Source organism: Dermochelys coriacea, chromosome 10, assembly GCF_009764565.3.
Source record: "Dermochelys coriacea isolate rDerCor1 chromosome 10, rDerCor1.pri.v4, whole genome shotgun sequence".
NCBI classification, from domain to species: Eukaryota; Metazoa; Chordata; order Testudines; family Dermochelyidae; genus Dermochelys; species Dermochelys coriacea.
The window spans coordinates 7,350,803-7,370,180 of NC_050077.1; the positions used below are offsets into that span (position 1 = coordinate 7,350,803).

A 19,378-nucleotide genomic window follows, 5' to 3' on the forward strand; every position below is an offset into this window, starting at 1 on the left:
TCCCCAGTACTCATTTAAATTAGAGAGGGAGGAGACCTGATAGGAGCTGCCTGTGGAAGGCGGCACTGGAATGCTCCCTACAGTGTGTTCCCCCTGTGTGGGGGACCAGCCCCTTTACAACTGATTCGAGTGATGAGGAATCTACCTTGCCCTCCCTCCCCTCCACTCCCACTGTCTGCTCGAGCTCCCTCTTGGGAAATGCCCCTTCCCACCCCCATCCCAAAGCTTCTCAGTCTGGAATCTGCAATTCCAGGCAGCAGCACCTGTCGATGAAGATCTGGAAGGGGATGCGAACTGGGAAGCCCTCTTTGCGGATACGGATGGTTTCTAGGATTCCAGAGTACCGGAGCTGGCTGCTGACAATGTCTGCCTCGAAGACAGCTGGCTCCTGAGCAAGGGGAAAGGTGGGAGGGGGGTCGTTACAGCCTGGCTTTAATCACTCGTTCGAGCCAAGTGAAGCAGGAGTGAGGAAGACAGGGCTGGTGGCTGTGTGGGGGCAATGCAGCATCCTCGATTCAGCCAAGCACTCAGACACATGCTCAACTTCAGGCCACTGATTTCAGTGGGACCTAAAGCTCCACGTTTACTTAAGAGCTTTGCTGAATCAGGGTCTAGTGTGGGAGTGTCACTGGTTTGGGAGAGCTCTGCGGGAGAAGAGAGAGGGAGAAATGGAGAAGGCGGCAGTGAGGAGGAGGAACCTCTTGGGAAATACGAGACAGCATGGCTAAAGCATCGCATTTCCTGATGTTACTGATGTGCTTTTGTGCAATTCATTTGCTTGCAAACCTCCTGCTACCGGCAACCAACGCCTGATCTCCAAGGGGATTCTCCTCTCTGGACAGAGTTTTTTCACCCCACTCTTTGTGATAAAGTGTCAAGCAGCATGTTTGCAAAGAGCTTATATCTGCTTGGTTGTGACAAATGCTATTCCAGGAATAAGGTGGTTGCTGTTGCCCAGGCCAGGTGTGTCTTAAGTGGGCAAATACGCAGTCTGTGTGGTGATAGTAAGGCTTATAGCAGTGGTTCTCAAAATTTTGTACTGGTGACCCCTTTCACATAGCAAGCATCTGAGTGAGACCCCCCCTTATAAATTAAAAACACTTTTTTATATACTTAACACCATTATAAATGCTGGAGGCAAAGCGGGGCTTGGTGTATAGGCTAACAGCTAACGACCCCCTTAGGGGTCCCGACCCCAAGTTTGAGAACCCCTGGTTTATAGTCTCTCACAGTTTCAGCATCTACAGGGTGATGTGATCACACACACTTAAGCAGGCCTGAGATTCCACCCAGCCGAGGATAGTTGGGGCACACATTGCGTGAGGCCAGAGACAGACATCAATGCAGTGTGTTATTGTCTCTCTGGCCCAGCAGCTGGTTCTTCTGTCAAAGGAAGCTGTGAGGGTAACCGGGAAAGGGAGTGGGTAAAGAGCAGGAAGTGTGTTTGCGGAGAGCAAACAAGCCGAGATAATGGGTGAGATCCAGTCTCGGTGCATTGTCTCCCTTCGTTCAATGAGGCAGCTGCAGGCCAGACATCTCACCAAACAGCCTTTAGAGCGATAGGATCCAGGCTGGGAAACAGTGTGAAGCCGTAACTGGAGACTCGCCCGGTGCACTGCAGGCCGCATGGCACAGAACTGAAAGGCACTGAGCTACCAACAGGCCCCTCCCTTTACAGCACCCACTTTGACCCCAGCCAGGGTTGGGCACACTTATCACAATGCCCATATGGGACACCCATGCCTTACTCCCTGTCCTAAGAAGAAGCCAGATCTAGTGAGTAATGCCCAGGGTTCAGAGTCAGGAACTGCAGCTTCCATTCCCGGCCCCACCACCGGCTCACAGGGTGGCCTTGGGCATGTCACTTTGGCCCCCGTTTTTAAAAGTGGGCTCCCTTTGTGGGTGCCTTGGTAAGATGTGATGTTCAGAGGTGCTGCTGGGCACCCACAGCTCCAGCTGACGTCAGGGGCACAGCCATTGCTCAGCACAGGTACAAGTCCTCTTGGGACACCTAGCCCCTCTCCATACAGCCCATTCCCCAGCCCACCATTTCCATTGTGCCCAGGACTAATAGAAACAGGGAGAGAAGGGGGAACTCCCTCTCCGGGGTTATGTCAATGAGACATACCCTTGCCACTGCTAACCCTGTGTCCGGCCTCCCCACCACCACCACACCAGCCGCATGGCGCGTTCTTACCTTCTTGTTGTTGGGTTTGAGGCAGCGGACGAAGAACGGGTTGCACCTGAATCGGAGAGAGAGACACACTTATCCGCTGGGGGAGCCGAGACAAAGGAACCCACAAGCTTGGAGGCCACAGGGCTTCCCAGGAAGTGCTGGGAAGTCTCTGCTGCACACAGTGACCGTGAAACCAAGCAGAGTAGCTGACCAGCTGTCTTCACCACAGATCATTCCAGGCACATCAGCCACGCCAGCAAGGACTTTCCAAGGCACCTAACTCCCCTGGGCCCTGTGAGAGTCCTAGCTTCTGGCTCTGGAGACCAGGGTATTGCAATTATGTTGTTACAATGTCCTGGAAAGATCCCTTCCCTCCGTGTTCCAGACCAGGACTCTGCAGGACGACTCTCTGGGCCGGTCTATACCCCACTCCAGAATGTAGAACGATGAGGAGCTGCCGGATCTTTCCCACCAGCCCATTTCCTCCCCACTCTGAATAGGCAATTTCTGAATCCCTGTTTCTTTTAGCTCTCTGCTCACTCACCTCTCCATCTTCTCCACCAGGTCCAGAAGTGACTGCTGGAACTTAGCTGCCACCGTAGGTGCTTTATACCGCCGGGTGACGGTGCTGTTCTTCCCCATCATGGTCCTCTGCTGGGCCACCAACTGGGCATGGCCGAAGAAGAGGTTGGCCACCACCTTGGAAGGGAGGGGCATAGTTAAAAAGCAGGAAGGAATAAGGCTCTGTTGAGATGTCTTCTGTAGTGTTGCCTAGTGGATAAAGCACTAGATTGGGACTCAGGAGACCTGGTTCTATTCCCAGTTCTGCCAATGCCTGCTGGGTAACCCTAGGCAAGTCACTGCCCCATTCTGGGCCTCAGTTTCCCCATCTGTACAATGGGCGTAATGATACTGACCTCCTCTGTGAAGCTCTTTGAGATTTACTGATGATAAGAGTTAGGGATTATTATTGTTTGTTATGTCCACAGTGTATCCTCAGAGGGTTCAAAGCTTAAAGCACAGGAATGGGAGTCAGGACTCTTGGGTTCTTTTCCCAGCCCTGTCACTGACTTACTGTGTGATCACCCATACTGTGTCCTCATGGGATGCTGGGAAGCTTATCTGGTTTTTGTCACATGATCTGTCTGAGATACTCAGACCAAAGGCGCTATGGAGGAGCAAAGTGTTATCGGCCAAGTTAGCTGGAGTGAGATAGGGCAAGTAAATCAGGAATGAGTGGAGTTCAGTGGCTGTTAAAGTGCTTGCCTCTAGCATCTGCATGTGAGTATTCTTCAAAATCCTAGAGTGGCCTTGTCTGTTAAACCCTGCCCAGGAGCACTGTCTTGGGGGAAGGTGGTACATTTACAAACCACACTGGCCAACTTGCCAGGTGGATTAACAAGTGCCCGTAGGTTGGCAGGTGTCTCTGTGTTCTGGGTTACCCACAGACCTCTCTAGTTCCAAGTCCACTCACATCCAAGAAGCTTCTTAAATGGATTTCAGCAGCTGGACAAATCCCTGGGAAACCTATTATAGGGACCGATCCTGCCCCAAGCCCTGGGGAAGAAGGAGGTGACATCAGAGGCCTTCTCTAGTTCCGATTTCCTTGATTCTGCCTCGGTAGCCAGGATTCGCATTGTTCGGCAGAGAGTAAGCTGACGGGCTGCTCTTTAGAGGCAAATAACAGATACTGCCCAGAGGCATGACAGCGTTCCAAGGGGGGAAATCACATGGCAGCCCTGTGAACACTGGAGGAGCTAATTATGTTCACTGCGGCCACTGCTCTGAGAGGGAAAGGGAGTCCCATGAGTGGCAGCACATGTAACAATCACACCTAGCTCTTCTCATCTGTAGACCTCGACGCACTTTACAAAGGAGGTCAGTATCATCTGGGGACACTGAGGTCCAGAGAGAAGTCTATTCCCAATAGGCTAGAGATAGAGCTGGGACTAGAATCCTGGTCTCCTGACTCCAGTCCACTGCTCTGTCTAATAGGCAACACTGCCTCTTATAGAAAATGCAATCCTGCTGTACCATACCATCAGGCAACCCCCAGATCCATCACCAGCGCCCTCCCTGCCACTCTCCCTGCCAGTGCCGCCAGCAGTGGCAGCAAAGAGTCAGAGGCCAGTGTGAGCCCTTACTTTGGTTTTGCTGTTGACAAAAAGGTCCAGCACGTCCTGGCGAACTTGATCATAGTTTTTATCCAGGAACTTGTGCACCTGGAAAAATAAACAGATCCCTCCCCAGTTACTCAAACCCATCGGGTATGACATGGAAGATCTAGAAATTAAGGGCCAGATTCTCTGCTGGGGTACGCCGGCAGAGCGTCCCTGGAGTTGTGATTTACACCAGCTGAGGATCTAGCGCTTGCGGGACGGCTGTGGGAAAGAGAGCCAGACTGGCAGTTACAGAGCACTGGTCCTACTCTGAATCCCAATTCTCCAGCCACTCACCTGGTAGGTTACTTTGCCAGCATAGTGTTTGATGGTGAACTCTGGGAGAGGCATCTTTGGTTTGGTGTATAATGCATGGGAGCCATGGTGGTAATGACACTTCTGGAGGAAAGTATGGTCTGTGGCCTGGAAGTAGGAATAGGGGTGCAAGGGGTTAATTAGGCAACCTGACTGCCTGCAGGCTACAGCCACAAGCATGCAGCCTCATTGTTCTAGCCAGCCTTTATCACTATTTAACCAGCCCCTGTGGACTGCTCTGCATCAGCAGTCAGCCAGATCCGGGGCTGGGTGATTACATGAGCATTGGTAACACTTGGAGCCATTCATATGAACTTAGGGGTGGAAAAATTTTTCATGCTTCAGGGCATGTAAACTGATAACCTGAAGGATCAGGAAGGAACTTCTGATACCTCCCCTCACCATCACCATGTTCTGCATTGGCCTATTGGTGGGGGGTATTACATCACAGGGAGCACTTGGAAGAGCTGGCAAAACATTTGGAATGAAACCTGAAAGCAGGTGAAACTCACTGGATTTGGAGCAAGAAGCTGGAAGGAGCACTGACGAATGGCTAGAGCACAGAACTCTGAGTCAGACAGTCGTGTTTGGCGGATCTGTTCCCAGGTCTGCCACTGACTCACTGTGTGACCTGAGGCAAGTCACCTCACCGCTACATGTCTCAGTGTCCCCTCCTTCCTAGGGGGCTTGGGAGGCTTCGTTTATTAACATCTGCAAACGCTCTTTGAGATCCCTGGCTGGAAGCCACTGTAGACAATCTACAGCCACCTGGAACTTCCTGAATCTCTCCATGCTGCACAGGTGTCCCCATGACCACTCACAACTCCACAGCAACACAGCAGCTGAACTGTAGACCCTCCTGCTCAAAGGGTATGTCTCAAGTAGAGTGTGATTTCTTGGGTAGACATACCATTCACAGTGAAGCCACAGCGGGATGGGCGATGGGAGGGACTAGCTGCTCCGGGTACATTCCTAGCGGTTCAGACAGAAGTGTACTCGGGAAGGGTAACCTGTCCCCACCCCCCCATGTGGCTGCAGCTATTTTTAGCACACCGGCTCTGTCAGAGCTAGCGCAGGTATGACTGCCAGAGTGGGAGATTACATCTCCAGCTTCAGTATGGACACAGCCTGAAAGCCAGGCTCTCCTAACACGCGAGCTAAGGAAGAATCTCATCCAGCAGCACAGGGCCTGTGACACACAGTTGTGCAACTCTGATTCCATCCAGTAGGGGGCCCTGGTATGCACACATCCACCCACAGAGAGGAAAGAATTCCTGTTTCAAGGCAGTTTTGCTCCAATCCTGCCCTTGCTTCCGTTTATTTGCCCTGCTTGGCCACCTTCATCCCTGATGGGGGGAGAGTGTGATTGCACCTTCTCACGCAGCAGCTCTGAATTTGAACCAATGCCTTTAGTGTGGCCATAGGATGCCTCCAGGATCCCTCTCTAAAGCTTACGTACACAAGGATCAGAGTATATAAATAAGGCTGTCTGCCTTTACCGAGATCAAGGCATCAGAATGAACCCAGGGACTGGCGGACCAGCCCCATCACCACTGCATCTGCAGGAGCTAATGGCACTCGCCTCTCTGGTTAGCTTGCCATGATCACTTTTAAAAATGAACTGCATTTTGCCAATAAGCTGCGAGCCGTGCTAAGCCCTCTGCAGCGCCACTACCTGTGGGAAGGCGCTCTGGTCATCCAGGATCCTCAGAATCCCGTGTGGCTTTTGAGCAATGAGATCGATGCAGGGCTGATTGTCGCTGAAGGTTATTTCTTTCCACTCTATCTGTTCCCGGACGTACTCCTCCTGCAGGAAGAGCATGCAAGTAGGTCACGGGGTAGCAAAAGGCCTCAGTGATTCGGGCTTAATCAGCCGGCTTATAGGTCTTTATTACGATTATTTGGCCTTGACATAGTTCTTACTAGGACGACCTTTTCCAGAAGAATCCCCATTATCCAGAGGGCACGGGGATCAACCAAAGGCCTTCAAAGAATGAGGAGTTTCAAAGAATCCTGGAGCCTGCCCTGCAGACTTTGAAGTAAGCTCTGGGGACTAGGAATGGTAGCACCCAGTGTAGCTTTCCCTGAGGTGTTATAATGGGAGCTGGACTGTTCTCTCCCTTGCAGGTTTGGAAGGTAGCAGGAACAGGCCAGGCACTGCCTCTATTCCACCCAGCTTCCCCAGCTCACCTGCTCCTCCTTAAAGACGATCTTGTTGAAGAAGAATTGCAGATATTCGTTTGCATAATTGATACATAGCTGCTCGAAGCTGTTAAAGCTGAGGTCCTGTGGAAAATACACGCCCATGTAAAGCATGCCTGGAAGCAGGCACAGCAGGGCTAAGGGATAGTGAGTGAGCACAGCAGACTTTCACCCCTGTATTTCAAAGTTTAATCCTGGCTTTGCTCCAAACTGCAAATGCATTTGCTGGGTCGCAGCCTCGCTCCCATTGGTGCTCATCACAGAAGGACCAGGTAAAATGGCAACGTTGGTCCCAGCTGGCTGCATCTCTCGAGGAGAGGCTCAGGACTGGACTAGCAAGGGGTGCTGCAGGTCAGGGTTTGAGGGGCTGCGGGACGAGCAGTGGAGGAGGCCCCATGAGGGGGAGAGAAGGGGATCAGGACTGAGATACACTGGTACAGCTGTACTGGGATAGCAGGTAATGATACACAGCGAGACTAAGTCACATTGGCAGAGCTGTGAGATGGCCCACGGCTGGCATAGGAAAGAACTGGATTGCGTAGGTAGAGGATACTGACCTAGATGGTCTAATCCCGCCTGGCACCTCCTGTGTTCTTATGCATAGGAAGTTCCGGGGTGGGGGGGGAGTTGTTGGGGGATGGGAACAGGGGCTTAGGAGCAGACAGATCTAGAGATCAGGGTGGGCTGGGGTGGTGGGTGAGGATCAGCAGAGCTCGGGTGGCGAGGCCAAGACTGGAACACACACAAACACCCCCGATTCTGGAGACATCAGTGGCTGGGGCCTGACAAACCGTTCAGGGGGATTTGCTCTGCTGAGGAGGGGAAGAAACTGGAAGTGGCACTTTGTGCCTGGACCTTAGTGAGCATCCTGCCCCAGGCGGCAAAACCATCCGAGTCTCCAAACCATTCCCGGATTCTCTGATGCTGGCATGTTTACAGGACAATGAGGCATATGTCACCCAGGCCCGCGTTAGATTACAATCCATAAGAACGGAACCAGACGCATGTTAAATACATCCACCGTTTTACAGTAAGATGACCGACGGGCCAGATCCTCGGCTGGTGTATGTTGGCGTCGCTTCATTGACCCAACAGAGCAGCAATGCTTTACACCAGCTGCGGATCTGGCCCTGAGTTGGGACTATTTTGAGTGCACAGCTGCAAAGTGCAAAGCATGCAGGGAAATGCTGGCCAGGCTCCATGGAGAGGGAAGGGGGTCCCTGGCCATCGATAACTCTCTCCACAGATGTCATTAGAAAATTGGTGAGTGAAACGCCCTGATTGCTAGCCCATGGGGACGGAGGGTGGAGGGGTTTGCGGCAGCATCAGAAAGCAGGAGGGCGAATCTCAGGTCCTGGATGGGATTCCTGTGAATCCTAGTGGGGAGTTGGAGGCAGGAGAATTTAATGTATGGTGTGATCATTTCCATTCACAATGTCTTTTGTTTCTGTCCCATGGTCCCAGGAAGTCACGCTGTGGCTCCCAGTAGGTCACACTGGTGCCAGTATGAGATGGTAATACATTTGTCCCACCAGGGCTTTCGGTGTCATCTGCTGAGCTCACGAGGAGCTGGATTCAGGCCTGGCCTGAGACCCGCGTTGCCTTCAGCGGGAGATGCCCATACGCACACTAAGGCTACCCTTAGTCCCACGTTATTATTCTCGTGATATGCTATAGGGACATCAGGGATGGGCCAACATCTCACATGCAGCCTCTGCCTTGCTCACCTCGAACCCATAGATATCCAGAATAGCTATGGAAAGAGCCTCCTTTTTAGGGTAGACCAGCTTGTTAATCCTGTCCGTGAGCCAGCTGAAGAGCAGGGAGTACAGGATCTTGGCAATAGCATCTCTGGGAAAAGGATGAGACAAGCACAGCTGTTGGGATACAGAGGAACATGTGGAAGGGGCTGCCAGACTGGGACCCAGTTGCTTTGGAGACTGGTAGCACTCCCTCCCACCACCACCCCAGTCCCTCTGTCCCAGTCTGCCCTGGGCATGACCCAACTAAAATCTGCTAGCCTCTCAGTAGCATTTTGAGTTACGTGTGTCAATAAAATGATCAAAATAGTTAGTGCATAATGGAAAGTGACCAGATGGCCAGACCCAAAACCATAGGATGTCTATTTCCATCTGGAGGCATTGTAAAATTCTTCAGGCCAGATCCTCAGTGGGTGTGAATGGCCACAGCTTCACTGAAGCCAAGAGAGCGACCCTGATTTACACCAGCTGGGGATCTGGCCCTACCTGATGGGTGGGTAACACATGATTCATTTTTCCCATCGTCCTAGAAAAAAGAGGGCACGTCAATTGTGTGCCTGGGCTGGTAAATCTCCAGGGCAATTTTGCAAGGCTGAAAAAATATAGCACAGGTAAAAACAGGTTGTGCTCTGGGGCGTTTCTCACAGAAGTGTGGGTCCTGGGCAGAACAAAGAGCCTCAAAATGCCCTCAGTTTTGAGACACACGTTGAAAACACGCTCTCAGCGTTCTCCGGGTTTTTGTCAGTCACAAGGGGGAAGATTTCTTGCCTTTGCACCGGTTAGCCACAGTGTGGGATGGCATGGGAAGAAGTAGGACATTTGACATGTCTTACAACAGGGAAGGGAAAGGAAGGATAACACAACGGATAGAGAGGAAGTAAAACCTAGTGGTAAGGGCGCTAGCCTGGACTTGGGACACCTGGGTTCAACTCCCTGCTCTGCCACGGGTGTCCTGTACAATCTTGAGCAAGTCTCTTAGTCTCTCTGTGGCTCTGTGTCTCATCTATTAAATGGGGACTATAGCCATGCCCTACCTGACAAGTAAAGATTGCTAAGTGCACAGCTACTGTGTGTGCGTGTGTGGGCATATAAGTAGATAGGGCAGGGACAAAGTAGATTGGTCTGCTGAATCCCACCTAAAGCAGGACAGCTGGGCTTGCCTGCCACCCTGTCCATAGCATCTGGCTGTGTTTATTACGCGTTTTGATAAGCTGCCACTACCTGCCAGCCTTCCTCATTCTGAATCCCTCAGTCCCCATGTGCGGCGTGCTAACAAGCCAGAGACAGATCCCGGCATCTCCTAACAAAGAATCCCTTTACCTGGCATCAACGGCACTTTCCACAGTGAGGGGGGTGAAAATCTTCTCCCTCAGTGTTTCCTGTTGAGAAGGGCAAAGCCAAACAAACAAAAAGGTGAAATCCCCACTAAAGCCGGTGTGGCCAACACGGGGCCAGCGTCACCTCTTAATGTAGATGTGTGGCCCATGGGAGATCACAAGCCCCAGCATGCACTGCTCCATTCTGAACTGGGCAGATGGAGAGCAGGAGAAGAGGGATGAGATGAAACCCGGCGAAGGAAAATTCAGAGAAAGCTTCGCTGTCAGTGAAGCCTATTAGAGGGCGGGACAGTTGTCCACAGGGAGCATCTCTTGAATCCTTCAGAAATGGATGGGACAAAGGTCTGGCCACTGTCCATTGGTGGGAGATGCCAAGACACACCTAGATGTTGTATAAATGGAGAGAGAGATGAGGGGGGCAGAGGACTCCACAGGGATGTTCCACAAACATGAAAAGCAAAGCAGCAGTGTCCTGCTGGCAGATCAGATACTGAAAATACACTGGTCCCCTGCGGGGCGATGAAGTGAGCAGGGTCTCAGAGCAGAGACTGTCTTCACTGCTGTCTAGCTCCCCCATTTGTCCCTCTAGCCACAGCATCCACCTGTCCAACCAGCCCGTCTCGAATCCGCGGGCCTTACCGTCACTTTGAACGTGATGGCCTTCTGCAGCCCCTCTGGAGAGATCTGGAGCAGCTCGGCTACCGCACGGATCTCTCTCGCACTCACCACTGATGCGACCTCCTGGCAGTCTGTCTGCGAAAGGCAAAGACAACCCATTGGCAGACAACTTCCCAGGGGCCAGCACAATTGGTACCTAGGGACAACCTAGGGGACCTCATACTGAAGGCCTTGTCCATCTCTGATTATGAATATAGGCCCTGATCCTGAGCTGGAGTAAATCAGTGTAGCTCCATTGACCTGGTGTTCATAGAAGCACTGACTTCACTTGGGCTACGCTGATTTACACTAGCGGAGGTTCTGGCCCATTGTCAACATTATTGTGTAGCGCTGGAGGAAGAATCAGAATGTCCCTCCTGTGGGAAAGGCTGATATTCTGATGTTGGTTTTTGTCCCAGATGGAAGTTGAAATCTCAATTGGCTTTGCAGAACAGCAAGTTCAGAAAAGTGTTGATTTGAAACATCAAAACGTTTTGTGTCTGCTGGTTCGACATGGAACTGCCAAAGCTGCTGTAGGCCTTCCTGGATGTTGTAGTTCGGGAGCCCCATGGTGCCAGGATCCCCTATGGGCCAGGGATTTTTTTTGGATGTAGATTCCACAAAACGGAGAGAAGCTAAAATCTAGGGTTCAATTTTCTTTTGAGAGCTTCCTCCCTGCATAGGGGCTTAGGGTCTGGTCCAGATTCCATGGAAGCCAAACCAGAGTCTTTGAATTGGCTCCAACAGACATGGGATCGAAGCCCTAGTTCGCAGCATGCATCTAAAGACCTTGTTACGAGTATCTCTTTGCGCCCTGGGTCCCCTTCCCATCTCCCCCCGGGAGCCGATTACCTCATATTTTTCAAAGTAGACGTTCCCCAGGTGGAGGATGGAAGACAGAATTCGGAAGATGCTGTTCTGGTCCTCGGTGCTGAAGTTCAGGATCTCCATGGCGCTGAGCAACCTCCGGAAATCCTCAGCATCACTCTTGCCAGGAATCTCACAGTTACCCCCCTGCAAAGGTCCCAATCAGAGCATATCTGTGGAACATGCAATCTGAGGCCAAGGAATTAGCCATGACAGGGGACGCAAATTTACGGGGACTGGGGATTTACCAATCTGGGGAGCAAAGCAACCTGAATGTCACAAGGACCTGGACACTATCACAGCTGCAGAAAGAAATGGAATTGCAGGTTGTTAGCTGTTTGGGGGGGGCTGCGTCTGCCTGTGTGTTTGTACAGGGCCTTGGACAATGGGTCCCAGATCCTGACTGGGGCTTTTGGGTGCTGCACCAGTAGAAATAATAAATCAAGTGGGCCTGATTGCTGAGTTCACATGCGGACATGGGCCCCATACCTGGTTCAGGTAATAGTAAGTTTCTGCATCTTGAAGGCAGAATTGCTGCTTCTGCTGAGTGGGAAGGCCAGCCAGCATCTCATAGAATATGTGATAGTTCCTTTCATTGTTGGCCTATGAAACAAGAGGGACAAGACTAAGGAAACATCATGACATGGTGATGGCAGTGGGGGGTGGCACGATAAATGCTGGGACTCACCTGAAACACGATCCTTGATTTCTCAAGAAGGTACTGTGAGGTTATGGCACCACAGATCAAGCCTCTGGGAGAGACAAAGGTTAGCACCTGGGGGCTGTGAATCTTAGCAAGGCATCTCGTCAGACATAAGAGCATGAAGGAAGGACCGAGGATCTATCCACACCCAGCCCTCTGCACCTGCAGGACACTGGCTGTGGGGGAGGTGCCCAATGATGCCAACCAATGGCTCCTGCTCAGCACTCCAGAAGAACGTGAATGTCGCCCAAGGTCCCAGCCTGTCTGCTCAGTGGGAAACATCCTACTCCAGCACGGTTCAACTCCATCCCCGAGGGCTGGCACTGCCAGCCCAGCATCTCATCCCATCTCTCCCCTGAAGTACCGGTGGGTCCAAGGACTCGTGATTGCTCCTTGTTTTTCCTTGAATCTGAGCTGAATCTGCCTCAGAGCTCAGCCCTGTGGGTATTCTGCTACACAGGTGCCCATGCTGCAACCCCCAGCACAGCTGAGCAAGGGGAGAGCCACGAGAATGCCACCTGCCTGATGCTGCCTATGGTAAACAAAGCACCAACCATGTGCAGCCGTCACAGACAACGGATCGGCTGTTGCAGACTGAGTCAGACAGGCGGCAATTAAACCTCCTGCACTAAAAGCCAATGCAGAAGAGACAACTAGAAGAAAACCTCCTCCTTGTTCCCAGTGGGGAGAGATGGACTCTAGTCTATTCTGCAAAGGTTCTTACACTGCCCTCATCACCACAGTATCTGAGTGCCTTCCAGCTGTGTATTAAGCAACATGACTGAAGTCCGTGTGGATGGATGGGCAGTCAGAAAACCACGATAACTGCCCAATTCCCAGGCTAAGCAAGAGGACCAAAGAGAAGGGTGGAGGATTTGAGTTGCTGAGTGTGGTGTATTGAGTGCCGGGGTTGGAATTGCAAGCTATCACTTTAAGAGTGGGAAGGGGAGTGGAAGGGGGAAAGCAGTTCCTGGTCCTGCTTGCATGCTGGAGGGCTGTGTTGTGAAGTGGCTGGGAGCAGCAGGCAATCTGCAGGCAGCCAGCCTAAGAGCAAGGGGGGGTGACTTGTGCTTCTTGGTTTTAGGGAGCAGCCTGCTTTGTCACTCTCTGGTTTTGGTTACAGCGTGTTATCATTCTGAATTCTAAGAAATAAAGTCATGTTGCGTTGCAACCTTCCAGCAAGAGCAGTTAAATTTTTATCTAGTTTCTCTGTGTGTGCCATGACCTGAGGAAGCCCCTGCCTTCTGCTGGGGAACTGGTGCTCTTCTATCACAGCTCCAATTGAAGCCCTTCACCCCCCCCCCCCAATTCTCATGTATCTGGATGAGAGACTGAGATGTACCCGGAGACTGGAGGAATGGCAGCCCTGCTACAAGGCCGTGTCAGTTGGAACTGGGGGACCTCACCAGGAGGAATATTTTTACGGCCTGACATTTGAAGCGAAGGCCTGAGTTGTGCACATAGGTACTGCTACTGCATATGCAGCTCTAGCAATTGGGTGTGCATGCAGCCAGTTACACATCTGTTAGGCGGTGCTCACAGTCACACAACTGGCAGTGCAAATTAGGTGTGCAATGGCACACCCGATTTTTTTTAAAAGCAGACCCTTAAAATCAAACAACCCCTCCCCACATGCAAGAGGGACAAGAATACAGTTTGTCAGGGGAGACTCCTTTCCACAAAGAGTTGCCTGCGGCTGGGTTGGCCAGTTGCCCACCCCGAGGAGCTGAATGGTTCCCGTGCTTTGAATGGAACCATTAAATCACAGTCGAGGAGCACAAGGATCTAACGCCTCCCAGGGGTTCTATTAGTCCCTCAAGTCAGCAGCCCAGAGGCAGGACCGTGGGGTGGAATTCCCTCGGGCAGGGGGTTACTTTCAGACACACAAAGTGGGGTGTTAGAGGGACACTCATACGCTCATCGTTACTTACTCCTCCAGAAAGATTTCCACAAATTTCCCAAACCTGCTGGAGTTGTCGTTCCTCACTGTTTTGGCATTTCCGAACGATTCCAGCAGGGGGGTCGCTTCGAGGATCTGCCCCAGCCAGACAAAAAAAACACCAAGAGCCCGTCAGTGTGAGACAGTCCAACCAGGGGCGCCAAGACGCTGCGGTGATGGACATAGTGCAGAAACGAAAGGCTGGCTAGACACATCGTATTAACCCTCCTGGCTGCCCTGGGCCAAGGATAAAAATGGTGCCTCCATCTCCAGTCTGCTCCTCTTGGGGACAGGAAATAAAAGCCTTCCCCGTCCTTTGTATAAGAACATAAAAAGGGCCACACTGGGTCAGACCAATGGTCCAGCTAGTCCAATATCCTGTCTTCCGACAGTGGCCAGTGCCAGGTGCTCCAGAGAGAATGAACAGAACAGGGCAATTGTTGAGTGATCCATCTCCTGTCGCCCAGTCCCAGCTCCCAGAAGTTTAGGGACACTCAGAGCATGGGGTTGTGTCTCTGACCATCTTGGCTAATAGCCATTGATGGAACTATCCTCCATGAGATTATCTAATTCTTTTTTGAACCCATTTATACTTTTGGCCTTCACAGCATCCCCTGGCAACGAGTTTCACAGTTGACAAATGTGCATCGTGTGAAGTACTTCCTTTTGTTTTTTTTAAACTGGATGCCTATTAATTTCATTGTGTGACCGTCTGGTTCTTGTGTTATGTGAAGGGGTTAATAACACTTCCTTTTTCCCCTTCTCCACCCCAGTCATGATTTTATAGCCCTCTCTCATCTCCCCCCTTAGTCGTCGCTTTTCCAAGCTGAAAAATCCCTTATTAATCTCTCCTCATACGGCAGCCGTTCCATACCCCTAATCATTTTTGTTGCCCTTTCCTGAACCTTTTCCAATTCCAATAGATCTTTTTTGAGATGAGGAGACCACATCTGCACGCAGTATTCAGGATGTGGGCGTCCCATGGGTTTATACAGAAGCAATATGATATTTTCTGTCTTATTATCTATCCCTTTCCTAATGGTTCCTAACATTCTGTTCACTTCTTTGAACTGCTGCACATGGAGTGGATGTTTTCAGAGAACTATCACAATGACTCCAAGATCTCTTTCTTGAGTGGTAACAGATAATCTAGACCCCCTCATTTTATATGGATAGTTGGGATTGTGTTTTCCAATGTGCATTACTTTGCATTTATCAACATTAAATTTCATCTGCCATTTTGTTGCCCAGTCACCCAGTTTTGTGAGATCCTTTTGTAGCTCTTTGCAGTCTGCTTGGGACTTAACTATCTTGAGTAGTTTTGTATCATCTGCAAATTTTGCCACCTCACTGTTTACCCGTTTTCCCAGATCATTTATGAATATGTTGAATAGACATGTCCCAGTACAGACCCTTGGGAGACACCACCATTTACCTCTCTCCATTCTGAAAACTGACCATTTATTCCTACCCTTTGTTTCCTATCTTTTAACCAGTTACCAATCTATGAGAGGACCTTCATTCTCATCCCATGACAGCTTACTTTGCTTAAGAGCCTTTGGTGAGGGACCTTGTCAAAGGCTTTCTGAAAACCTAAGTACACTATATCCACTGGATCCCCTTTGTCCACATGCTTGTTGACCTCCTCAAAGAATTCTAGTAGATTGGTGTGGCGTGATTTCCCTTTACAAAAACCATGATGACTTTTCCCCAACAAATCTTTTTGTTGTTTACAGCACAAGGCACGATTGGGCTCTTAGATGCCACGGTAATAATTTTAAATTAATAATTACATTTTTTAAAAAAGAAAAATGATGCCTCGGGCATTGGCACCTCTGGCCCATTGGTGGACCCAGCCCTGCTCGGAAATGTTTTTCACTATCAGTAGTTGTGACTGACACGAGCCATCCCTGGCGTTCAGGGCCTGAGAACTGGCGAACACAGCAAAACCTCTGTTCTCCTCCAGAAGTAGTCTTAGGAAAATGGTGCTTCCAAGTTAAACATTTGGCTGAGCAATGAAGAGAGACTAGGGTTTGGCTTCCTTTAGTTCCTTTTCTATTTAAGGAGCGGAATACAGTGACCTGTCCACAAATGTAACAGTCATTGTCTGCTCTGCAACAGCTCCCATACAAGGCTGGGGTGAGGGGCAGTTTTAATGCGAAAGGGGTCTTAGGTTTTCTAGCCTGTCTGCTGAGTGCCAGGGGAGCTGTAACTCCCCCCTTGATGATGGCTGAAGGAGAGCAGGAGAGGAGAAGGACAGTAGGAGAGCAAAGGGAAAGATAGTCACTGCAAAGCCACGCACACATACACAGGCTCAAGGCTGCAGGCAAAAAAAAAACCTAGTGACTCTTAGGGGAGTTCTGAGCTGCAGGATTTAGCCTCAGCAGAGATAACACAGCAGGCCACTTCGGCATCAGTCTGTTAGGCAAGTGGAAATTTTGCATCCCACACACACACCCCGTACCTCTATCTATGGTAGTGCAGCAGGGACGCATAGGAACAACAACAGGTCAGGGTCATCAACACACCGGCCATGAGAAGAGGATGATAAGCCACACTCTACTGCAAAGAACTGTACGTTTACCCAGGAATCATCTGGGGAAGGGGACCTACCTCCCTAGAGAGGGACAGACATCTGCCCTTCCTGCTGCTGCAGAGGCTTTATGAGGCTTCCTAGAATGCAGACCCTTCTCTGGCTTTCACACAGGGTCCGTCTGACGCTCTCTTTGCCAGGCAGAATGAAGTTCTGTGCTGTGATTTGGGGAGGAAGGCCCCTACTCCGGCAGGAGGAGCACAGCTTGGTGTCCCAAAAGACCCCCGGGTTTAGCCATGGAGAGCGAGGGAGGGAGGGATTTGGAGGGAGCCGAGAGACCCCAAGTGGGTCCCAAGGAAAAATGAGTGCCTGCGAATGGCTCCAGGGAATAAAGCCCTGAAAGCCATCATGGGAAGAGGCTCCAAACAGCCTTCAGTTTTAACTGACTCATGCTGAACGCCCCAGGTACCTCCTGAGGGAATGCTTGTACCTGCTGGGTTGCAAAATGTGATGATTCTGTCCATGGGGACACATCTGCCAAGCTGCCCGCCAGGCTGGGACATCTGAGAGGATGCATCTGCCGTGCGGCGGAGCAGCTCAGTACATCCTGGTCAAATGCACCTGCCAGGCTGTCACTCACCTCCGGTACCTCCCGCCATTCTACCAGCTCTCAGGGCCCATTGGTGGCTCATGGCAGCACAGCAGCTGAAGCCGGCCAGGAGCAAGCGGCACCATAACTCGTGGCGTGTGGAAAGGAGACTGTACCTGCTGCATCACGTTGCGTTTCTGATTGACCGCTGCCAGGTAACGCAGGACCAGCTTGGTGGCTTCCGTTTTGCCTGAACCACTTTCGCCACTAGAAAGAGAAGACGCGAACGTAAGGAAGGTCGCTGAGCGCGCAATCACCCGAAGCCAACAGAGAGGTTACCGAACCGAGCAGCAGCTACACGTGCTATGGGTGCTGTGCTTGGCCTTGCTCCCATTGAAATCAACGGCCAAATTCTGACTGGCTTCAGCAGGGGATGGACAAGGCTTGGCGGTTTTTCCATTATATTGATTTTCATACTGTGGTGCTGGTTAAAGATGCCAGCTAGAGATTGATCCAGGAAGCGCTCAATGTACTTCCCTTTGGAATTTGCCAGGACAATGATGATGAAGATGCCAGCTTCGCAGCCCTGCAGAAGGACATCTCAGATCTACCTGCAGGCCAGGTGTGGCATGGGCAGTGACTGGCAAGCTGCCATGAGCAGGCTCAACTTGGAGCTAGAGGGGCCACCTCTTGGAACAAAAGGGGAGCTCCTTTTCCGCAGCCAGGCCACAAGCTCTCACCTGATGATAATACACTGGTTGTGTTTGGCATCCATCATTTTGGTATAGGCGACGTTTGCAATAGCAAAAAGGTGTCTGCAAAAGAGCCAGATGCACAGAGCGTTAAGGGTAAAACAGTCCCTGCAGAGGAGGGGTTCCCACCAGCCGAACACACTGGCTAGTAGCCGGGCGAGGCTTCTGATGCTCTGAGCTGCGCCAGCTCCCTTGCCTTAGGTCACCCACAGGCACGAAGGAAGTCTGAAGACACCCAGCAGGATCGAACCCCAGGCTTGCTACCCACAGGCAGGGAAGATCTGTTACCTGCACTGGGATCTCCACTTGAGAGAGAACACAGATGCTTCATCATCAGACCCACCGTCTGGGCCTGAGTGCCCTCTGCAGCACCTCCCCTAAGCTGCTCAGCACTGCCCCAAGAGGTGGTGGATTGCAGTGGGGCTACTGGGGTGAGAGAGGATTACTCCCTTGAGTAAGCTCTGCAGGCTTGGGTCCCCGGCCACGACAATCTGAGCTCAAGAAGAGCGCAAGGGCCCCGAGCAGCCGGGCTGTGCAGCTAAGACACCAGCCGAAAGGGGACTGTAACTTGCCAGGAGGAGACAGACAGCACACTGAGCTCCGTGTGGAGGAGGTACTTACGGGGGATTCTCTCCCAGCGCCCTTCCTTCATACTGCAGCACCTGCTCCGTCCCATAGATGTTGTACATTTTGTAGGGGTTCACGGACACTAAGATGCTGCCTATATAGGTCTGCAACAGCAAGAGACACACAGAGGAAGAGCTGCTTATGTTTTTACGCTCAGCCACTGCTCGGTAGAAGATGAGCAGCAGGCATCTAAGCTGAGCGACAGTAATACCTAATGCCATTGACCAAAGGATCTCAAAGCACTTTACAAAAGTGGGGGAAGGTCCATCTCTGGGAAACAGTGGCACAGATCGGTTAAGTCACTTGCTCAAAAATCACAAAGTGAGATGCGGTTGAAGCAGACTAGAACCCAGGTGTCCTGACACGCTGTGCCGTGAGTGACCCACCAGGCACACACTCTGCACACTCTGCATATCGGTGTCAGACCGGACCCTCCACTGGTAATGCCGAGGAGACCCTGAGGCCTGCAATGAGCTCTGAGTGCGACTTCAGCTGCCAGGAACTTACGTAGATTAACTCGCGGTTAAACCTCGTCTTGATGTTGTGCAGCACTGCCCCCTCCTGGAGGTCCCTGGAACACACAGCACAGAACAGGGATCAAGGCATAGCACTTTCATAAAGAGGATGAGGCTGATGGCCAACAGATCCCCTCCTGTCGTCTCCACAAATGAAATCCCAGCCAGCTCAGTGCCACCAACGTGCAAAGCGAAGGCACCCGTCCCAGGCACACGCAGTCAAAGCTCCAAAAAGCGAGGCTGGAGT

General features: G+C 51.4%; 1 protein-coding gene across 1 annotated transcript in view; it reads right to left on the reverse strand.

Moving 5' to 3' along the window:
- MYO15A (myosin XVA) overlaps nucleotides 1-19,378 on the reverse strand; it is an 83,746-nt gene that overhangs the window by 55,945 nt on the left and 8,423 nt on the right. Inside the window, exons 4-22 of the mRNA XM_043493921.1 lie at nucleotides 19,124-19,187; nucleotides 18,611-18,720; nucleotides 17,978-18,052; nucleotides 17,414-17,504; nucleotides 16,580-16,585; nucleotides 14,108-14,211; nucleotides 12,162-12,225; nucleotides 11,963-12,076; nucleotides 11,459-11,620; nucleotides 10,589-10,702; nucleotides 9,933-9,991; nucleotides 8,580-8,703; nucleotides 6,841-6,936; nucleotides 6,326-6,457; nucleotides 4,633-4,758; nucleotides 4,321-4,398; nucleotides 2,721-2,875; nucleotides 2,198-2,243; nucleotides 264-388 (exon numbers count right to left, since the gene is read on the reverse strand). Coding sequence (XP_043349856.1) covers nucleotides 264-388; nucleotides 2,198-2,243; nucleotides 2,721-2,875; nucleotides 4,321-4,398; nucleotides 4,633-4,758; nucleotides 6,326-6,457; nucleotides 6,841-6,936; nucleotides 8,580-8,703; nucleotides 9,933-9,991; nucleotides 10,589-10,702; nucleotides 11,459-11,620; nucleotides 11,963-12,076; nucleotides 12,162-12,225; nucleotides 14,108-14,211; nucleotides 16,580-16,585; nucleotides 17,414-17,504; nucleotides 17,978-18,052; nucleotides 18,611-18,720; nucleotides 19,124-19,187 — 1,845 coding nt within the window. The remainder of the gene's footprint in view (nucleotides 1-263; nucleotides 389-2,197; nucleotides 2,244-2,720; nucleotides 2,876-4,320; nucleotides 4,399-4,632; nucleotides 4,759-6,325; nucleotides 6,458-6,840; nucleotides 6,937-8,579; nucleotides 8,704-9,932; nucleotides 9,992-10,588; nucleotides 10,703-11,458; nucleotides 11,621-11,962; nucleotides 12,077-12,161; nucleotides 12,226-14,107; nucleotides 14,212-16,579; nucleotides 16,586-17,413; nucleotides 17,505-17,977; nucleotides 18,053-18,610; nucleotides 18,721-19,123; nucleotides 19,188-19,378) is intronic.